Below are 15,351 nucleotides of genomic sequence, written 5' to 3'. Positions count from 1 at the left end.
AAATATGAAGAAGCTTTCCTATTCTCCAGGCTGGGGAAAGACAAGAGCAGAGGCTCAGTTTTTCCATTGGTGCATGGGAGAGAGATTTAACTGCTGCATTTGTCAGGGAACTTGAAACTTGTGATTATAGTGGAACTAGTTGTGGATGGACATTGAAACTAATTGTTACCAAACAGAACATGACCTTCCAGGGTCTCACTGGGTGAGCTGTGTAGATGTCTGACTACTCTGCAGCTAGGGAATGAACATCATCTGTCAAATGTGTGGTTCTTAGACCTGCGTCTTTCAAACACTTTATTTGCAGGCTCCCAGAATTTCATGAAACTTCTCACAGACAGTTCATAAACATTCAGGTCTTTGGGGGAATCAAATAGTGGCTAGCTGCAAGAAGTGTGAAGGGAAATGATTGCATGTAGGACGGTCACTTGAGAAATCTTGAATTAAACTTCGTTGCCAGTGATTGAAATGTTGGTGGACATAAGGAAACACTTTTACGCCATGAGGACAGTCAACTGTTGGAGCAGCTTGCTCTGAGGTCGTGCAGTCTGTCCTGGTGTCTCTGGTTTCTTCGTGCTCATTGCCTTGATGTCCTCCATTTATCTGTAGAGTTACTCAGTGTCACCTGCAGAAAAAGAGAATGTTGCCTTTTTGCTTTTCAAGCTTGTCAGTTATCCACTGAGGAATAACAAATATCATCAGGTCAATATCATCTTCACTGGTCTCAGGAAAAATCATTTCTCTCTCTGTTGGCTAATTATTCCCTGGGTGCCAAGTCTGGAAGTCTCCGTCGGTTGTTGCTCCACGTGTCTCTGTAAGTTACGGAAAACTTCCTGTGCTGTTGGCATCAGCAACGTTCTCTGCTCATTCTGAAGCAGAGGACTTCAGTAAAGTTTAGGCATGAGCCAGGAAAGTTGTGTTGCCCTGAGCAAGTTAGGAAAGAGGAAACACAGCTTGCTCGTGAGGCATCATTCCAAGGCCAGTTTTGCACCAAGATGTTCTTGAGGAACACAGGGGGAAGTGAATCCTGGGCTGCTCCAAAGGCTGATGGAGCCTGTGAGGAGGGAGATTAACAAACTGTAAATCCAGCGCACAGAGAGCTCATAATAATTAATGAGGTCATGGAAGACCTGCATATCCCAGTTCTCTTCCCCATAGTGGCCCAGTTCCCATTCTACAGGAGGTCATGATTTTGGATTCTTCCAAGTCTTGCGCCTAAGGCATAACAAGCTTTTCTTATAAAAATTATTTTCCTTTGTGTGGAGAAAATAAAGTCTAATTTAATGATTTCTTCAGACAGGAGCTTAGCAGTTGGTGGTGTTTTCAGAACTGTTCTTTTCAGTATTAGAATCTCTGCAATTATTCCAGAAGCACATACACTGAAACTGGCGTGTTGCAAATCCCATGGATAAGCAATCACTATCTTATAACTCAATCCACAAACAAGCAACAAACTAAAGAATAAAGTTTTTGCCAGTCTAAGACTGACAGAAGTTTATCTAATTTGATTTGTAATAGATTTTGGTAAGTTTTTATGACTAAATTGTTTTAGAGCAGGGTAGTTTCTGCCCTAAATCAAACTGTTGTGTATGCTAAGGAAAACATCGATATTAACTTGAAAGATACCTGCTAGTATGTTTCTTAGATAGTTTATGAAAGTATTTGTGGTGATTCAACTTCAATTTGTTTTGAACAGTTAATTGTTTATTTACAACAGTTGTCTATACCCTTGCACTAGACAAGACAGTTTGGGCTGTACTGAAATTTGACACTTGGGCTGTTGGAAATTCGTGTGGTGTGAACAGGTGAACACTTGGGTGTCCACATCAATAAAACAGGTGTTTGCAAAAGATTTTTAATTTTGCATGACAGTAATTAAAAATTGAAGGAGATCATCTCATTTAGAAAGTTTTGTTGCCAAATTGCTCCAGAATGATACAAAGATGATGAAAACGTTTCTCTGCCAAGGCTTGTGCGCCTCTCAAATGTTGTTTTAGTGTCATAATCTTTGAATTCTCTTTCCAAAAATGAGCATAATGGATCCCAGGCATTTAGGTTAAGACTTTTCACATTGTGTGAAGTACAGAAAGTTAAATCAGCTCTTTGTGCCGAATTCAAGGCCTTTTGCGTCTTTAGGGGTGTGGAATTTAATTCTGAAATTGCTCACAAGGTTCTTGACGTGGTTATCTCAACTCTTCTCTTATTAGGGGTTGGAACTGGGGTTTCAGGTCGCTTCCTGTGATTCTATGGTTGATGACTCTTGTACCTCATCATTCCTTCCAGAATGCCTTTCCCTAAGTAAGCCTTACAGGAAGTTTGCTCTCACAAACTTCAAGGTTTTCTGTCAATGAGTGACTCAGTTCAGATGATTTCCATCATCCTTTCCATGAGCGTGGTAAAGGCCTGAGAGCTCTTGGACCCCCCTCATGCTGTTGCTTGTAGCGCTGGTTCTCTGAGATCCTCTAAACTCTTCAAAAGGAGGTTTCTGCAGCAGAGAATATTTCATTGAGGACATGTCAGCAGAACTGGAGGTGCTTGCAGTGTCCATCCTTTTAGCCTGTGTTTTGCCTGTAGTGCCATTCTCTTTTCCTCTGGAAGTGCTCCTCAGAAGTTCCAAGGGAAATAAAAAGTTGAAGAGACTGTAAATCGCTTTACCAAACTGATATTGATCCAAAAATTATGTGAAGTATCTGTCCTTTCTGTAAATACTGATTGAAGAATGTTGGCAATGTATTTAATTTTGGTTACTTTGTTTCCTACTGCTTTAGATAAATTTGTTTGAATTCAAGAGTAACTGGAAGTATTATAGGGGTTACCTCTACATTAGATAGTTTTAAAGTGTGTTGTGTCTAGTGCCTTTGAATTTTTAGTAGAAAATGTGTGATGACCAATTGTTGTCATAACCTAAGTTTAATACATCATATATTTGGTGACAAAGCCAAGAGTAACTCTACATTTGGTCCTTTTCCCTTTTGATAGCTGGTGCACAGTCCCAGGGCAGGATAAATTGCTGCTGCCAGAATTCCTTAATTTCCTTTGTGAAGAGAGGAAACCTGAATCATTAGCCTAATAAACTAATGCTTAGTTGTCTAAATTTTGGTGAGGAGAACTTGAAACAGAGTTAGCAGAACTATACAGAGTTATTCCCACAGGAGACATTTTGGAGTGCTTCCTTTTTTATTATTATCTTTTTAATAACTTGTTTGTGTACTTCTGCGAATCTTGGTATCTCTTAAAAGAGTTGAAAGTACATGGAAAGATTTCATCTGCATTGAAAATCATCTTTAAATGGTGCTGTTTGCTCAGAAAGCTTTATGAAGCACAGTTAATGCAGGCTATTAACAGGATTTTATTGTGTTTAATTGTGGAAAAGGCAAAAAGGAAGCCAGAATCAAGAAGGTACTTTGAAGAATGAAGTAGATATTTTATTTCTTTAAGGATAGAAGTATTGAAATAGAATTGGATATACATACGGCTCTCCCATTTGCACCATCAATTGCTGCTGGCACTGAACTCTGAGGAGAAGGGAGAGAACTTGCAGTACCTGATGGAGCTGAGCCCCGTCACTGATGTGGGACTGGGGACACAAACCAGGCTGAGCAGGAGATGGTCCCGCTGTGTTTGTCACCAAGCAAAGGGTGCTACAGTTGAAACTTTTTCCAATTTGTGCACAAAACCACCTTGTGGGTTTCTTAATTGAGGACACATTCTAATGATGATCAGAGAACTTCAGGTTCAAACAGTTCACTCTCTTTCAAAATTAATTTACTGTGGATTTGGTTTATTTTTTTGCCCTGTTACCAATATAGCTAGTAGCAACTAATTACGAACATAGTTAATCATCTTTCTGGAAGACATTGAGTAGAGTGATCTTCCTGAGGTTCTAGTGCTGCTGCTCCAACTTGGATTGTCACCCTTGGTACTTCTTAGTTGTATTCCATGGACTGGCTTTCCCTAAAAGACACAGTGATGGCTCTCTCTTTATGAGCTGTTCAGCTTCTGAGCTGAATGGAATTAAGGAGAGTCTATGCTTTGCAGAACATTATCTTCTCACTAGCCATACTTTTGAAAGCTTTGGTCAAAAGCACACATTTGTGATCTGGACAGTGCTGGCCTGCTTGTGGAATAAGCTAAAACATGTAACTGAACTGAAACACTTGGTTTGGAGTAAGTAACTGCTGAGCATCACAGCATAAACAAATTGTGACACAGACCCTGCTCTGATATTGGGGATTTTTACATCCGTGTAACTTCCATTTAGGTTTCCTGCCTTATGCTGTGAGAAAATTGAATTATTTTTATTTCAGCTCATTTACAGCCTTAGTGTAACCAAAATCCCAGCCTTAGTTGTTGTTTGTGTCTTACCAGCAGCAGAGAGGTTCAGCACAGAGCTGGGGTGAGGTTTTGAGGGAAGAAGTTCTTTGTTTGGAAACAGTTTTTCTTGTGGGTATCTTGGTTTGTTTGCTTGCTGTGTGGCTTGTATCTGTGTGTGTTTCTTAATTGCAAAACCCAGAGCACATCAAAATCTGATGTCTTTGCAAAGACCATTGCAAGGAAATTTGTTGTTGATAACAAATTTTAGGGAGAAATTCTTCCCTTTGAGGGTAGTGATTCCCTGGCACAGGCTGCCCAGATGGCTGCCCCCATCCCTGGAAGTGTTCAAAGCCAGGCTGGACAGGGCTTGGAGCACCGTGGGATAGTGGAAGGTGCCCATGGCAGAGGGTGGAATAAGATGATCTTTAAGGTCCTTTCCAACCCAAACCAGTCTGGGATCCTGTGATTGCAGGGTGAAACCATCACATGTGGTGCTGCTTCCTTCTCAAGTCCATGATTTTGTGGGTGAATGGGAGAAAGGGCTTGCATCCTCCTATGGGTTTTGTAGATTAAACCCGCCAATATTCCAGAAAAAAATAAGGCTCTCTGTGACCTTGATGTGTTTGACAAATTCACTTGGCTCCATATTTGTTGGTAGAAGTATGCAGGTTCTCTGTGTGTGAGTATGGAAGCTATAAGGTTTGTTTGGAATTGGCCTGTGAATATTCCAAAAGCTCAGGAATATCAGAAAAGCCTGATGACAGAAAGGGATGATAAACTCCCATGCTGAACTGCTCCGTGTGATTTCTGGTGAATTGTCGAGAATTCTCAAAATACAGAAATGAAAGGGGAGCAGCTCATGACTAAATCTTCTGTTCTGACACTTAAAAATTGAAGATGTGTAAGTGAGGTGGAAAGTAAAACTGTATTTCTTGAACAGAATATAGGGAGCCACAAGCAGCTGGGAAATGCCTGCTTTTTTACATTAGAGCTTGTTTGGGATTTGCCTTTAAAAACACCCATCACCACCGGCAATACAGTCTCCACTGTATTACCCTCAGACTAGATTAAAAACTAGATTTTCCAAGTGTTCAGCATGGCTCAGGGAAGCCTCGGAGACACCCAGCCTGCCGAGCTCTGCTGTCGCTGTCCCCAGAGGGCCTCTGAGGCCGTTCCCAGGCCGGGAAGGTGCCTGTCCCCGGCGGTGCCAGGGGTCCCAGGGCCGGCTAGGGGGGGCTCTGCCGGCCTGGCCGCGCTCAGCTCTATGGCTGTGACCCCGCCAGGTTCTCTTCCTGCCGCAGCCCGTCTTTTCCTGTGGCAGGTATCTGCAGCAGCCTGGCTCTTTGTTACCCTGTCTGTTCCCTCCCCAGGTGCTCTGAAGGTATGGATCCGTAGGGCTGGCCGTGTTTCGGTGGGAAGCGGCTCCGGCAGGACTCGCCGCGTAACCCTGAGCGTGCCGCGGAGTTTTGCGGTGGCAGAGGCGCAGCGCGGTTGGCTGCACGCCTGGCATCCCTGCCAGGGCTGTGTCATGTGGAAAAGGTCAGGGGATGCTTCCTGAGCTCATCCCACCTGCCTCAAGAATAGCGATTGAAATTTCAATTCCTTTTTTTTTTTTGGTTTGTTTGTTTGTGTCAAATGGTGTCTTGTCAGTTGAATGAATTCTGGAGTGGGGGTTATGCTGTGCATAGAGGGACAGGGAAACTACAAGCAAACTGAGAATGATCTCTGACTGTTTTAATTGAAGTTCTCTTAACATCTGCTTCCTTTCCACAGTTTGCTTATGGGTATGGTGAAATCAAACTTCAGAAGCTTACTAGAAAGGTGTGTCTGTGTCTCTAAAGTAGCTACACTGTTTTGTTTATTTTTTAATGGAATTCTCTGTTTTGCATACAAAGCAATACTGTAGCCGTAGGCAGCTTCTCTCTTTATATTGCACAAAAATAATCTATGAATTTTTTGATTTATGGATGCCATGACAATGTTAAACACCATTAAGGTATGGATCAGCTTTTTAGTTATTTCAAACTGGCACATTGCATTGAAGTGTAAATATGTGTCCTTCTGTCCCTCGCTCCCAGCAAAGGCAGGTTAGTGCTGAGGCTGTGACACTGCTCCCTTGGAGTCTCATATACATTTATAAAAAAACAGTGATGTATCTGGTGGAATTTTAATATTTTTTATAAAAGCAATGCTGTCTTTATTTATAGAGTAGTTGATTTTAAGCAAGTCACACTGCTTTCAGAAACACCTCATTGTTTTGACACCATTTCTGTATCCTCGTTTCATTTCATTCATTCATTTATTTGTTTTTTACAGCCTGAGTAGGCAGAGCACTGCGTTGTGTGCAGTGCTAGCTAATGAGGCAGTCACTACGAAACATATAGCCTAAAACATTGAATTTCACTACTACCAAACTCAAACTGTTCTGTATTAAACACTTACAGAGCTAAATTATTAAAAACACAAAGAATTATTATCTGCCAAATATTGGCCAAGGTGATTTAATGAAGGTGGTTTAGAATATTGTATTTTTGAGTTTTGTTTTACAACTGCAGATATGTTTTGAGGACTGAGTTGAAGAGTTGAAGCCTCAGTATTTGAACAGAAAACTCTGAGACTTTCGTTTTGTAATTATCAAGGACTTAATGAGAGGTGTTGAGGCACCCTCTCTCCTCAGACCTGCAAAAGTGACCCAAAGGAAATGCCATCAGTTCCATGTTTGCCCCTCAAGTACTTTTGCTCCACTCCTCACTAAATCTTAAAAACTCTGAGCAGAAGAAATGAAAGGAATTAAGAGTGATGGTGGCGAATGAAAGGAGGAAGCGTGAGGACTGGAGAGAGGGAATTGCCTTGCAGAACTGTAATAGAATAATACAGAAATTGTAAGTTGGGTGTTGTTCACACTTCTGCATGATACAAGACCATAATCCAGTTAAATGCTAATGTTTGATTAAAGTGATACATTTTTGTAACTGGTGATACACAAAATTTCATCCTGAGATGGCATTGAACAAGACTGTAGTGACATTGGGGAAGGGAGTAGAAGTGTATAACTGAGAGAATACTCCACATTAATGCAGCAAAAAATATATAAGCTCTAATTTCAGTGAAAGTCCAGATATAGACCTACAGAATGAATAATTTGTTGGGGATATATATATATTTATGTGTGTGTAGATACATATGTGTACACACACACAATCCAAACACTTTCCCTGGTTTTCTTCCTTTGAATTTAAACTATGTGGGAGTTCTGATGGTGTTCACAGTCAGAAACTAGATGATGGCTTAGTTAAGGCTGCTGGTATTGTCAGATGCTGGAGTTCCTGGTTTATAAATATTTCCAGGAAAAGCTTTTGACCACGGACACAGATCTTCCTCTGTGCTCGAAAACCTTTGGAAAAAAGATATCCAAGATGATCTCTTCTTCTCATAGCCTCACGAAATAATGAGTAAAGAAACAAAACAGGGTTGGTTTTTTCCCAGGATGACCTTGTGTTTGGGAAGTGTCTTGGATTCTTTCCAGGTAGATGGCAAATGTTTTCCAGCTTCTCCATAGAATTTATGGGTGCCCCTAATGCTCTTGCAGGTGCTGACTTGCCTGTTAGTATTTCTTTGAATGAAACAGTTGAAGAGATCCACAGTGCAAAATGTATCCCTTGCTAATATGAGCATTCCTGGGGTTGTCAGCTGTTGGCAGAGGATTTGTTAGCACCAGAAGAGGAGAAGGAATACCTAGGGTTTGGATGTGTAAGGTAACCAGGGTGGTGTAGGACCTGGAATACTTCCCCCAGGTACTCTGGGTCTCAAAATAGTTGAAGTATTCTGATACAAATCTACTCTGAGAAAAGGATGAACTCATGCTTCGTCTCTGCTGAAAATTCCCTTCATCCTACCATCAAATTCTGTTACATTTTTGGAGAGGATAGAGAATTCCTGACAGGAAGCAAAAAAGGATCAGAAAAGGTCAGTATGGAGTGAAGGACCTGGGCTATTGTTTTTGGCTCCCAAAACTTCATGCTCTGATATCATTGTCAAATGGAAACAAGTTCCTTTCCATGTTCTTCCCTAATAGCAGCCCACTCCTCCTGTCCCTGTCCTCAGCAGCTTGTAAGAGCATTTAGTATATCCACTATTTATAGGAATCAGTTTTACACCTGTGTAAACTTAGTTGACTGTGAATGGGCTTCTAGATCAACATTAAAGTTCCATCTTCCAGACACTCCTGAGATCATTACAGCAGGAACAGAGCTCAGGCCTTGCAAACCTTCCTGGAAAGTGTTTCCTCGCTCTTCCCCTGTAGATAATTACTTGGAGACTTGCATCAGCCTTGCGGAACTGTAACCTTTTTTCATTTGCTTTGGTTCTGTGTTTCACTTTTCCAGCCTCAAGTGTCTCCTCAGAGAAACTAGAAAGTTCTGGTGCAGTATCCGACATGGCATGGTACCATGTTGGACAGGTCCTCACTATTCCATGTGTGTCCAGTTAAGCTGAAGGAGCTACCTTGTCTTTGCAGACCTACGAGTGGTACTGGAAAGAGACTTTTTGCCATCAAATGACCTCTGGGACATTCTGTTGTCATCCTTTCCTAGAGCTGGCTGCTACCAAACTGATAGTTTCCATCACACTCCTGAGAAATACCAGATTTATCAACTAAATGACTCGAGTTAAATGAAATTAGGGCTTGTCTCTTTGCTATCAAATCCCATTACTTTCCCTAAGATGGCTTAAGAATTGCAGTGTGTGCAGGATCTACCAGGAAAGAAGTGTAGAGTTGGCAAGGCAGAGAAAGGAGAGAGGGCGTAAATGAATTACTGTTATCTCTTGGGCAGAAAAGGCTGCTAGTGAGTTGGGCATTCTGAAGGAAACTTTAATTATCCTTCTCCAGGCAGTATCTAAGCATGCCAACAAATTCAACATCTGTCAGAGGATGTTTAATGCACACAGATGTTTGTGCGGCACTCAGCATCTGGTTCTTCTGTGCTTACGCTCACTCTGACGCTGTGTTGGGAAGTTAAGCATTACATTTCCCTGTTCCTGGAAAGAGGACATTCCCTGTAAGAGGGGTGAAACCCTTGGATCTGTGCAGCCCGTGGCAGTGGGAGCTGCCCATGCTCCTGGTTTCCATTTACAATATTCAGAGGGAATGAAGGCTCCTGGAATGTCAGGGCAGAATTTGTGGCCTTGACCTGGTAGCAGTATCCCAGGTAGAAGAGAAAATTGACATTCCCTTCCCTCTCTCCTCTGGGAAGCAACACTATTTCTAAATTTTCCTTAGGTGCCTTTTCTATGTATTCTGAACTCATTAGGGTAGGTGTGGCTTCTCAGTGATGTAACAGTCTTAATTCATAAAAATTTGCTTGGGGCAAGGAAGGAAGGAGGAGGAGGGATTGTGATCCTGCTGCTTGGTTTTGATCAAATACTTTTTAGCAAAGTACATGGCAGCTGACCAAGATAATGACGCAGTGCTTTCCTTTTTTACAGTTTGAAGATAAATCTGATGCGGTATTTGATATTACAGAAAAATGTAAGTATTTCTATTTATTCTCTAATGCCATAGTTTCACAAAGCCTTTCTTGGAAGTGTCATTGCTGCTGAGCAAGACTCTCTTGCCCTTATCCCAGCCCTTCCTGCTCATTCCCTTCTGCATTGCCTTCTCCACAAGTGCTCCAAGTGAGGTGAATGGAAATCAATGGTTTTTCTGTCTTTGGTAAATTTTGCTCAGTTCAGCTTCTGCTTCAGAGTGGTGAGGGTGACTGAGCCGTTTCTATGTCAGCAATGTTTTCACAGTAATATTGACCAGAGAAGGCTGAGAGTATTCAAGGAACTCCAGCATCAGCCGGATTAGGACACTCCTCCTTTGTTACACATTAAGTTGGTCGATTTTCTGACTGTTCACTGGGATTTTTTTCTCCCCAGGTGGTGAAATTATGGATGCAGAGATGACTGAGGACGCTGACCACAACTTAACGCCCGCCCTCGAGAGCTTGTCTTACGGAGTACCGAATCGAGCAGGACCTGAAAATTCACTGCAGGGTGATGATCATGATTATTTTCTGAACTCTGGGGAACTTGCAGGCATACCTGTTATTGGGAGTGACAATGAAGATGATCAGGATTTCACTGCAAAAGACATTCTTTCTTCAGCAATTCATGATGAAGATCATCTGGAAGAGGGCAAGAGAGTTCCAGATCATGAACTGGACAATGAAAAAGAAATTCAGGTTCAGAATGCAATCCAGAAGGATCTCCCTTCCCCTTTTGAGCAGGGCCCTGTATTTAAATCACTTCAAAAAGATTTTAGTATAACACAAGATAATGACAAAGAGACTTTTTCAGCAAAGGACAAGAATAGAGAAGGACATTTTCAAGAATGTGAAAAACAGTTGGAAAAAATCCCAAAAGATATGGATTCTAGATTGAAAAGCAGTTTTCCTGATGAAACAGGTAACTGTTGACATCATAGACCTGGCTGCCCAGCAGAGAGGAAGAAAGAACTAGAGAGAAATCAGCAATAGAGCTAATTGTTAAAAACATCACCTTGTTGAAGAGAACAGGCAGAGCTGTGTGTAGGGGAGCATTTTCTGAAGAACGCTGAAATCCAGTGAACTCTGTGTTAGGAGGAGAATTTGCAAAGGGCTTGACAGTGTCAGGGAGGTCTCATCCTCCACAGCTTGTTACAGAGCCTCAACATATCATTTGTTGTTGTGGTTTCTGAAACTAAAATGGGTGACAATTCAAGCTTCTTTTTGGCTTTCCTCACTGTTTTTTATAGACCATGGAACTTCTTAAAAAAAAAGGTGATGAAATTTAGGTTAAGTTCATGGCCAGTAAAGATTTTTCAAGTGAAGCACCAATTCTTCACTAATGCCTAGGCATTCAAAGCAGTATGGATTTGATAGTATCAGGGAAAGGCTTGCTAGAGAGGAGTTAGTGTCTGCAGGAACTAAGCCAGAACATAGCTTGAAATCTGCTTTTCCTGGGAGACTGCTCCCCTTCTTCCTCCAATACTTGTGTCTTGGACTTCATCCAGCCAACATGGAGCGAACCAAAGATGCTTAAAAATCCTTTCCTCATTTGACAGTCACCATAATCTTGCTGCCCACACACTTATTTTTGACTTCCCAAGCTCTGAAAGTTACAGCAGAGCAGTGAATGAAGGAGTTAAGAATAACCAAGCAGGAACACATGATTTGATCTTATTCAGCAGAGGGAGGCTGAGCCAGCATGTGAGGGACTTCTGGCTGCTTGTTCACATTCACAGCTTACTGTTCTGAGGTTTAGACTTTATATGTTCAGCAACAGCATCTTAAAATCAGTGCTTCCAGGTGGCACCAATGATAGAGAAGCAATAAAGATATTTTTTAAAATAAAGAAAAGTTACAGAGGTATCTCTACTTTTACTTTCAGTTAGAAATCAAGGGAAGAATGTGCATAAGATGTATTTCAGAAAGTTGTAAATACCTACAGTTAAAAAATCAGATAAAGCAGTCAGTAGTTGAAACCAGAATGACAAATGTTCATGGTAGCATCCAGTGTCTAGGCAAATCCAAAGTTTCTAAATGATATATTCTAAAAAAGCAGAAGATGTTATTTCCTGAGAAGAGGGGAAAAAGCAAAAGATCAGAACAGCAAAGAAAGAGCTGGAAGATGTTGCTCTGAAAAGTATTTTCTGATTTAAATGTCGAAACAGGAGAATTCAGAACCTGCTGGGGTGTGGAAAATTCTGAATGAACAGTTTGCGTCAGAAGTTTACGATTATTTTGCTGGAACGGGAAAATAGTGATCCAATAGAATAATTAAAAAGAATCGGTTTTCTTTAGGGATTACCACCTTACTTGCAAGGAGGAGCAAGGGAGTAGTGTAATAGTGGTGAGGTGCTGTCAGACGCTGGGGTTGGGGAGCAGGATGAGACTCTGATAGTTTTAAAGGAAATGCATTGGAACCTGTATTCATTTCTATTTAATGTATATGTTTTCCTCAGTTCATAATCAAGTAGAAGAAACATTACGGACGCAGTTAGTGCCACAAACTCCAGAAACTAACTTCAGGGTAAGCTATAGATCTTTCAACCACTTTTGCAAGTGCAGCGATATGCTGGAATAATTCAAAATACGTATTTTGTATTTGAGTGTAAATTTGAGTGTTAAGGAAACTGATCTTCTGACTCTTAGACATCTTTGCTACTTAAACAGTACATATAATTTTGTGAAATTTTCCTGACCCTCTCTTTGGATTGAGGATTCTTTTGGTAGCCACTTTTCCTGTTCAGCATGGTTGGAGTGACCGTTGAGCCGAACCTACAGCTGGATGCATCCACCTGACCTGCTGCCTTTTTTTCCACATGAGCCAGGGAACAGCTGTATCCACAGGAGACACTCCCAAACAACCAACTTACAGAGCTGGGTGTCTTCTGCTTTGGCCAGAGGAGTGGAAAGCGTTGGGGGTGGGATGAGAGAGGGGGCTGCAGGGAGGTTGAGGCAGCAGCTGCTGCCCTGCATTTCTCCCACCTTGGCAGGACCCAAATCTCTTGGTCTGCAGCACAAACTCCCCTTGGCAGCAGCCCAACTCCTCATGGCAGATGCAGGAGGGTGAATTCTTTTTCATATTATTGTTTCAGGAGTCTAGCTACCTATTTTCTAGTAAGGAATCTATTGGACAAGAGCTGGGGAATTCCTTTGCACCAAATATTAGAATTAAGAAGGAGCCTTTGGATGACGAATATGCTAAAGCTATGGCCCCACAGCAGGGACTATTAGACAAAATTAAAGATGAACCTGGTAATTCTGAGGTAAGTTTCCCATTGCATTTCTCATTTTGGTCTGACAGCTGACCGCTTAAGCTGAACATAAATTCAGCAATTTATTTGGTTTGTTGACCGAAATTTAACTTGAAGAACATAGTTTAGTAGAAGGATTTTTTCCCTCTTACACTACTATGAAACCCACCCCCCCTCAACTTTTTTGATGTCTTGTTACCTTGTCTTTGAAAATGTTTTTCTTTTCAGTTAGATACAAAGCCAAGTGCTCTAAAACTTCTGTAACTAAATCTTTGGCAACATAGACACTTTATCTAACTAGGAACTAAACTGCAAATAATATATTGTTAAATAGCTTATGAGTAGTCACAATTAGAGATATGAATTAAAGGAGTGCTATTCCTGCTACTCCCTTCTTAAAAGTTGCCTTAGCGAGCACAATAGTTTGTTCTTGTTTTAAATTAACTCTTAAAGGTCTTAGCAAAATATTTAAGTACTTTCACGTCAGTGAAGTCAATTTAAGTATGTGTTTAAGTGACTTTCTCATTCAAGACTGACACTTTTTATGATGGTACAGGTAAAACTCAGTAATTGCAACCTGGAGAAGGTCTGACCTATGGATTGAGCAGTGCTGGGGCCAGGATTGCTGAGCTCCAGCCAATCTCCATGCCACTGCTTTGCTGTGTGACACCAGGGAAACGAGCTGTGCTGCAATTCCTGTCTCCTCACTGCTCATATCTGGGTTCCATGTCAGGTTTTGTATGTTAAAGGTGTGCAAAACTTCCCAAAGTGATGCATCCCTTTGCACCCACACGTCAGCGTTGGTGTTCCTGTGCAGGTGTTAGTTTTTAGCATCAGTCTTTGTCCTTCTGCTGAACCTCCTCTGCTCTCTGGGCCTGTCTTCCTAGCACTTCTTCTTCTTTTCCCATAATACTCTCAATTTAAGAAGTAAAATATTTGCAACTTCAGATTTTACTGTCCTTCTGATTTGTTCAGTCTCTGTGGGGTTGTTTGGGTTTATTTCTCCTTGAACCTATAGAATGTCAAACCACGTGTAGATTAGTTAAATCTGTCTCTTCTTTTGTCCTCCCAAGATGGCATCTGCTGTGTGGATTTGTGTGGAATGCAAGGCGAGATGTCTGTGGTTATCAAAGATCATATTAATAAGTAAAAATGAAGACTTGAAGAATTTAAATGTCAAATATCGTATGGTTCAAAGTATTCCTTCCTGGAGTAAAATCCTGTGATTATCAACTCTGCCTGATACTGGAAAAGTAGGAGAACTGAGTTCATTTTGTTTTGCTTTAGATTGGAGTTACTATGGGGGGGAATATAAGGATTTTTTTTTTTTAATATTTCCTGAAAGATAAGAGCATTTCTTGCTGTAACCAATAGTTGGAGCTGAAGGTTTTTGGCTTTCAGCCCTGTTACGCTGCTGTGAAACTGCTTGATCATGCACAGTTGATGTCAGGATTTGCCTCCATTTCTTTTCCTACTCTTGACTAAGAATACAATTTTAGTTAAAATGCTTAAAAAACTGTATGTCTGCAAATGATTAATTTTTAAATAATAATAATACAAATTGTGCTTAAGAATCTTCATCATACCATGCCCATAATCCAGCCTAGAGCTTCTCTACTTGAGATTTGGTTGTTGCAGTCAGATGGTTCACATGATCCAGGAATACCATGGCCTGTCTCCTGGGAAACATGTTGAGAAATAGTTTGGTTGTCTAGTACAGAGATTTCTAATTTTCCCACAGGAGTGAGGGGAGTGCTCAGTTTGAGCACGTGCCCAGTGGAGGTTGTTGTGGGATTTTGGGAGCTGGCGGAAGCTGGGGGAGCATCCACTGGGAAGGGCCTAGAGCTTCCTTTTGCTTAGTGATTTTGAACTGGTTTCCCTGGCAGCCAGGCAGCAACTGTGAATTTAGCTCAGTCATAACATGACATCATGCCTCACTACTCTCAAACGACTGTAAGCAGGCTAAATCTTATCATCTCTGTAGTTCCAAGAGATTGTGCTGTTCAGCCTATTGAGATTTACATGGGGAGTGTTCCAAGCTGCTTTCTGGCTCAGATTTCTAGGGAGAGCAGGGGCAGGAAGAGTGGTGTCAGTGTGAAGAGCTGCTGGGGACTAAGCCAGTCATTTGTAGCATGTCAGCTATTCCACTAGCAGCTGTCCAGGGATTTTCTCATCCTGTACTAAATGTGAGGTGATTCCCCTCGTGCTGGAGCCAGGACTGTGATGGTCTGGCCCTGGTGGTGCCAGCCTTGGTCTGCTGC

General features: G+C 41.5%; 1 protein-coding gene across 9 annotated transcripts in view; it reads left to right on the top strand.

Annotated features, from left to right (window-relative positions):
• Positions 1 to 15,351, top strand: part of ZMYM4 (zinc finger MYM-type containing 4) — a 39,249-nt gene that overhangs the window by 997 nt on the left and 22,901 nt on the right. For 2 of the 9 annotated variants that reach the window (XM_040086090.2, XM_040086089.2), the window contains exons 2-5: positions 9,796 to 9,838; positions 10,231 to 10,347; positions 12,296 to 12,363; positions 12,932 to 13,102. In XM_040086090.2, coding sequence (XP_039942024.1) covers positions 9,796 to 9,838; positions 10,231 to 10,347; positions 12,296 to 12,363; positions 12,932 to 13,102 — 399 coding nt within the window. Of the gene's footprint in view, positions 1 to 9,795; positions 9,839 to 10,230; positions 10,759 to 12,295; positions 12,364 to 12,931; positions 13,103 to 14,323; positions 14,344 to 15,351 lie in introns of those variants that run through there. The other 7 variants (XM_040086087.2, XM_040086084.1, XM_040086091.2 and 4 more) reach the window with 6 other exon arrangements.

This window comes from Hirundo rustica, chromosome 25 (assembly GCF_015227805.2).
Source record: "Hirundo rustica isolate bHirRus1 chromosome 25, bHirRus1.pri.v3, whole genome shotgun sequence".
Classification (NCBI taxonomy): domain Eukaryota; kingdom Metazoa; phylum Chordata; class Aves; order Passeriformes; family Hirundinidae; genus Hirundo; species Hirundo rustica.
Note: the sequence above shows the minus strand (reverse complement) of the source record. Positions and strands in the feature narration are given on the sequence as shown.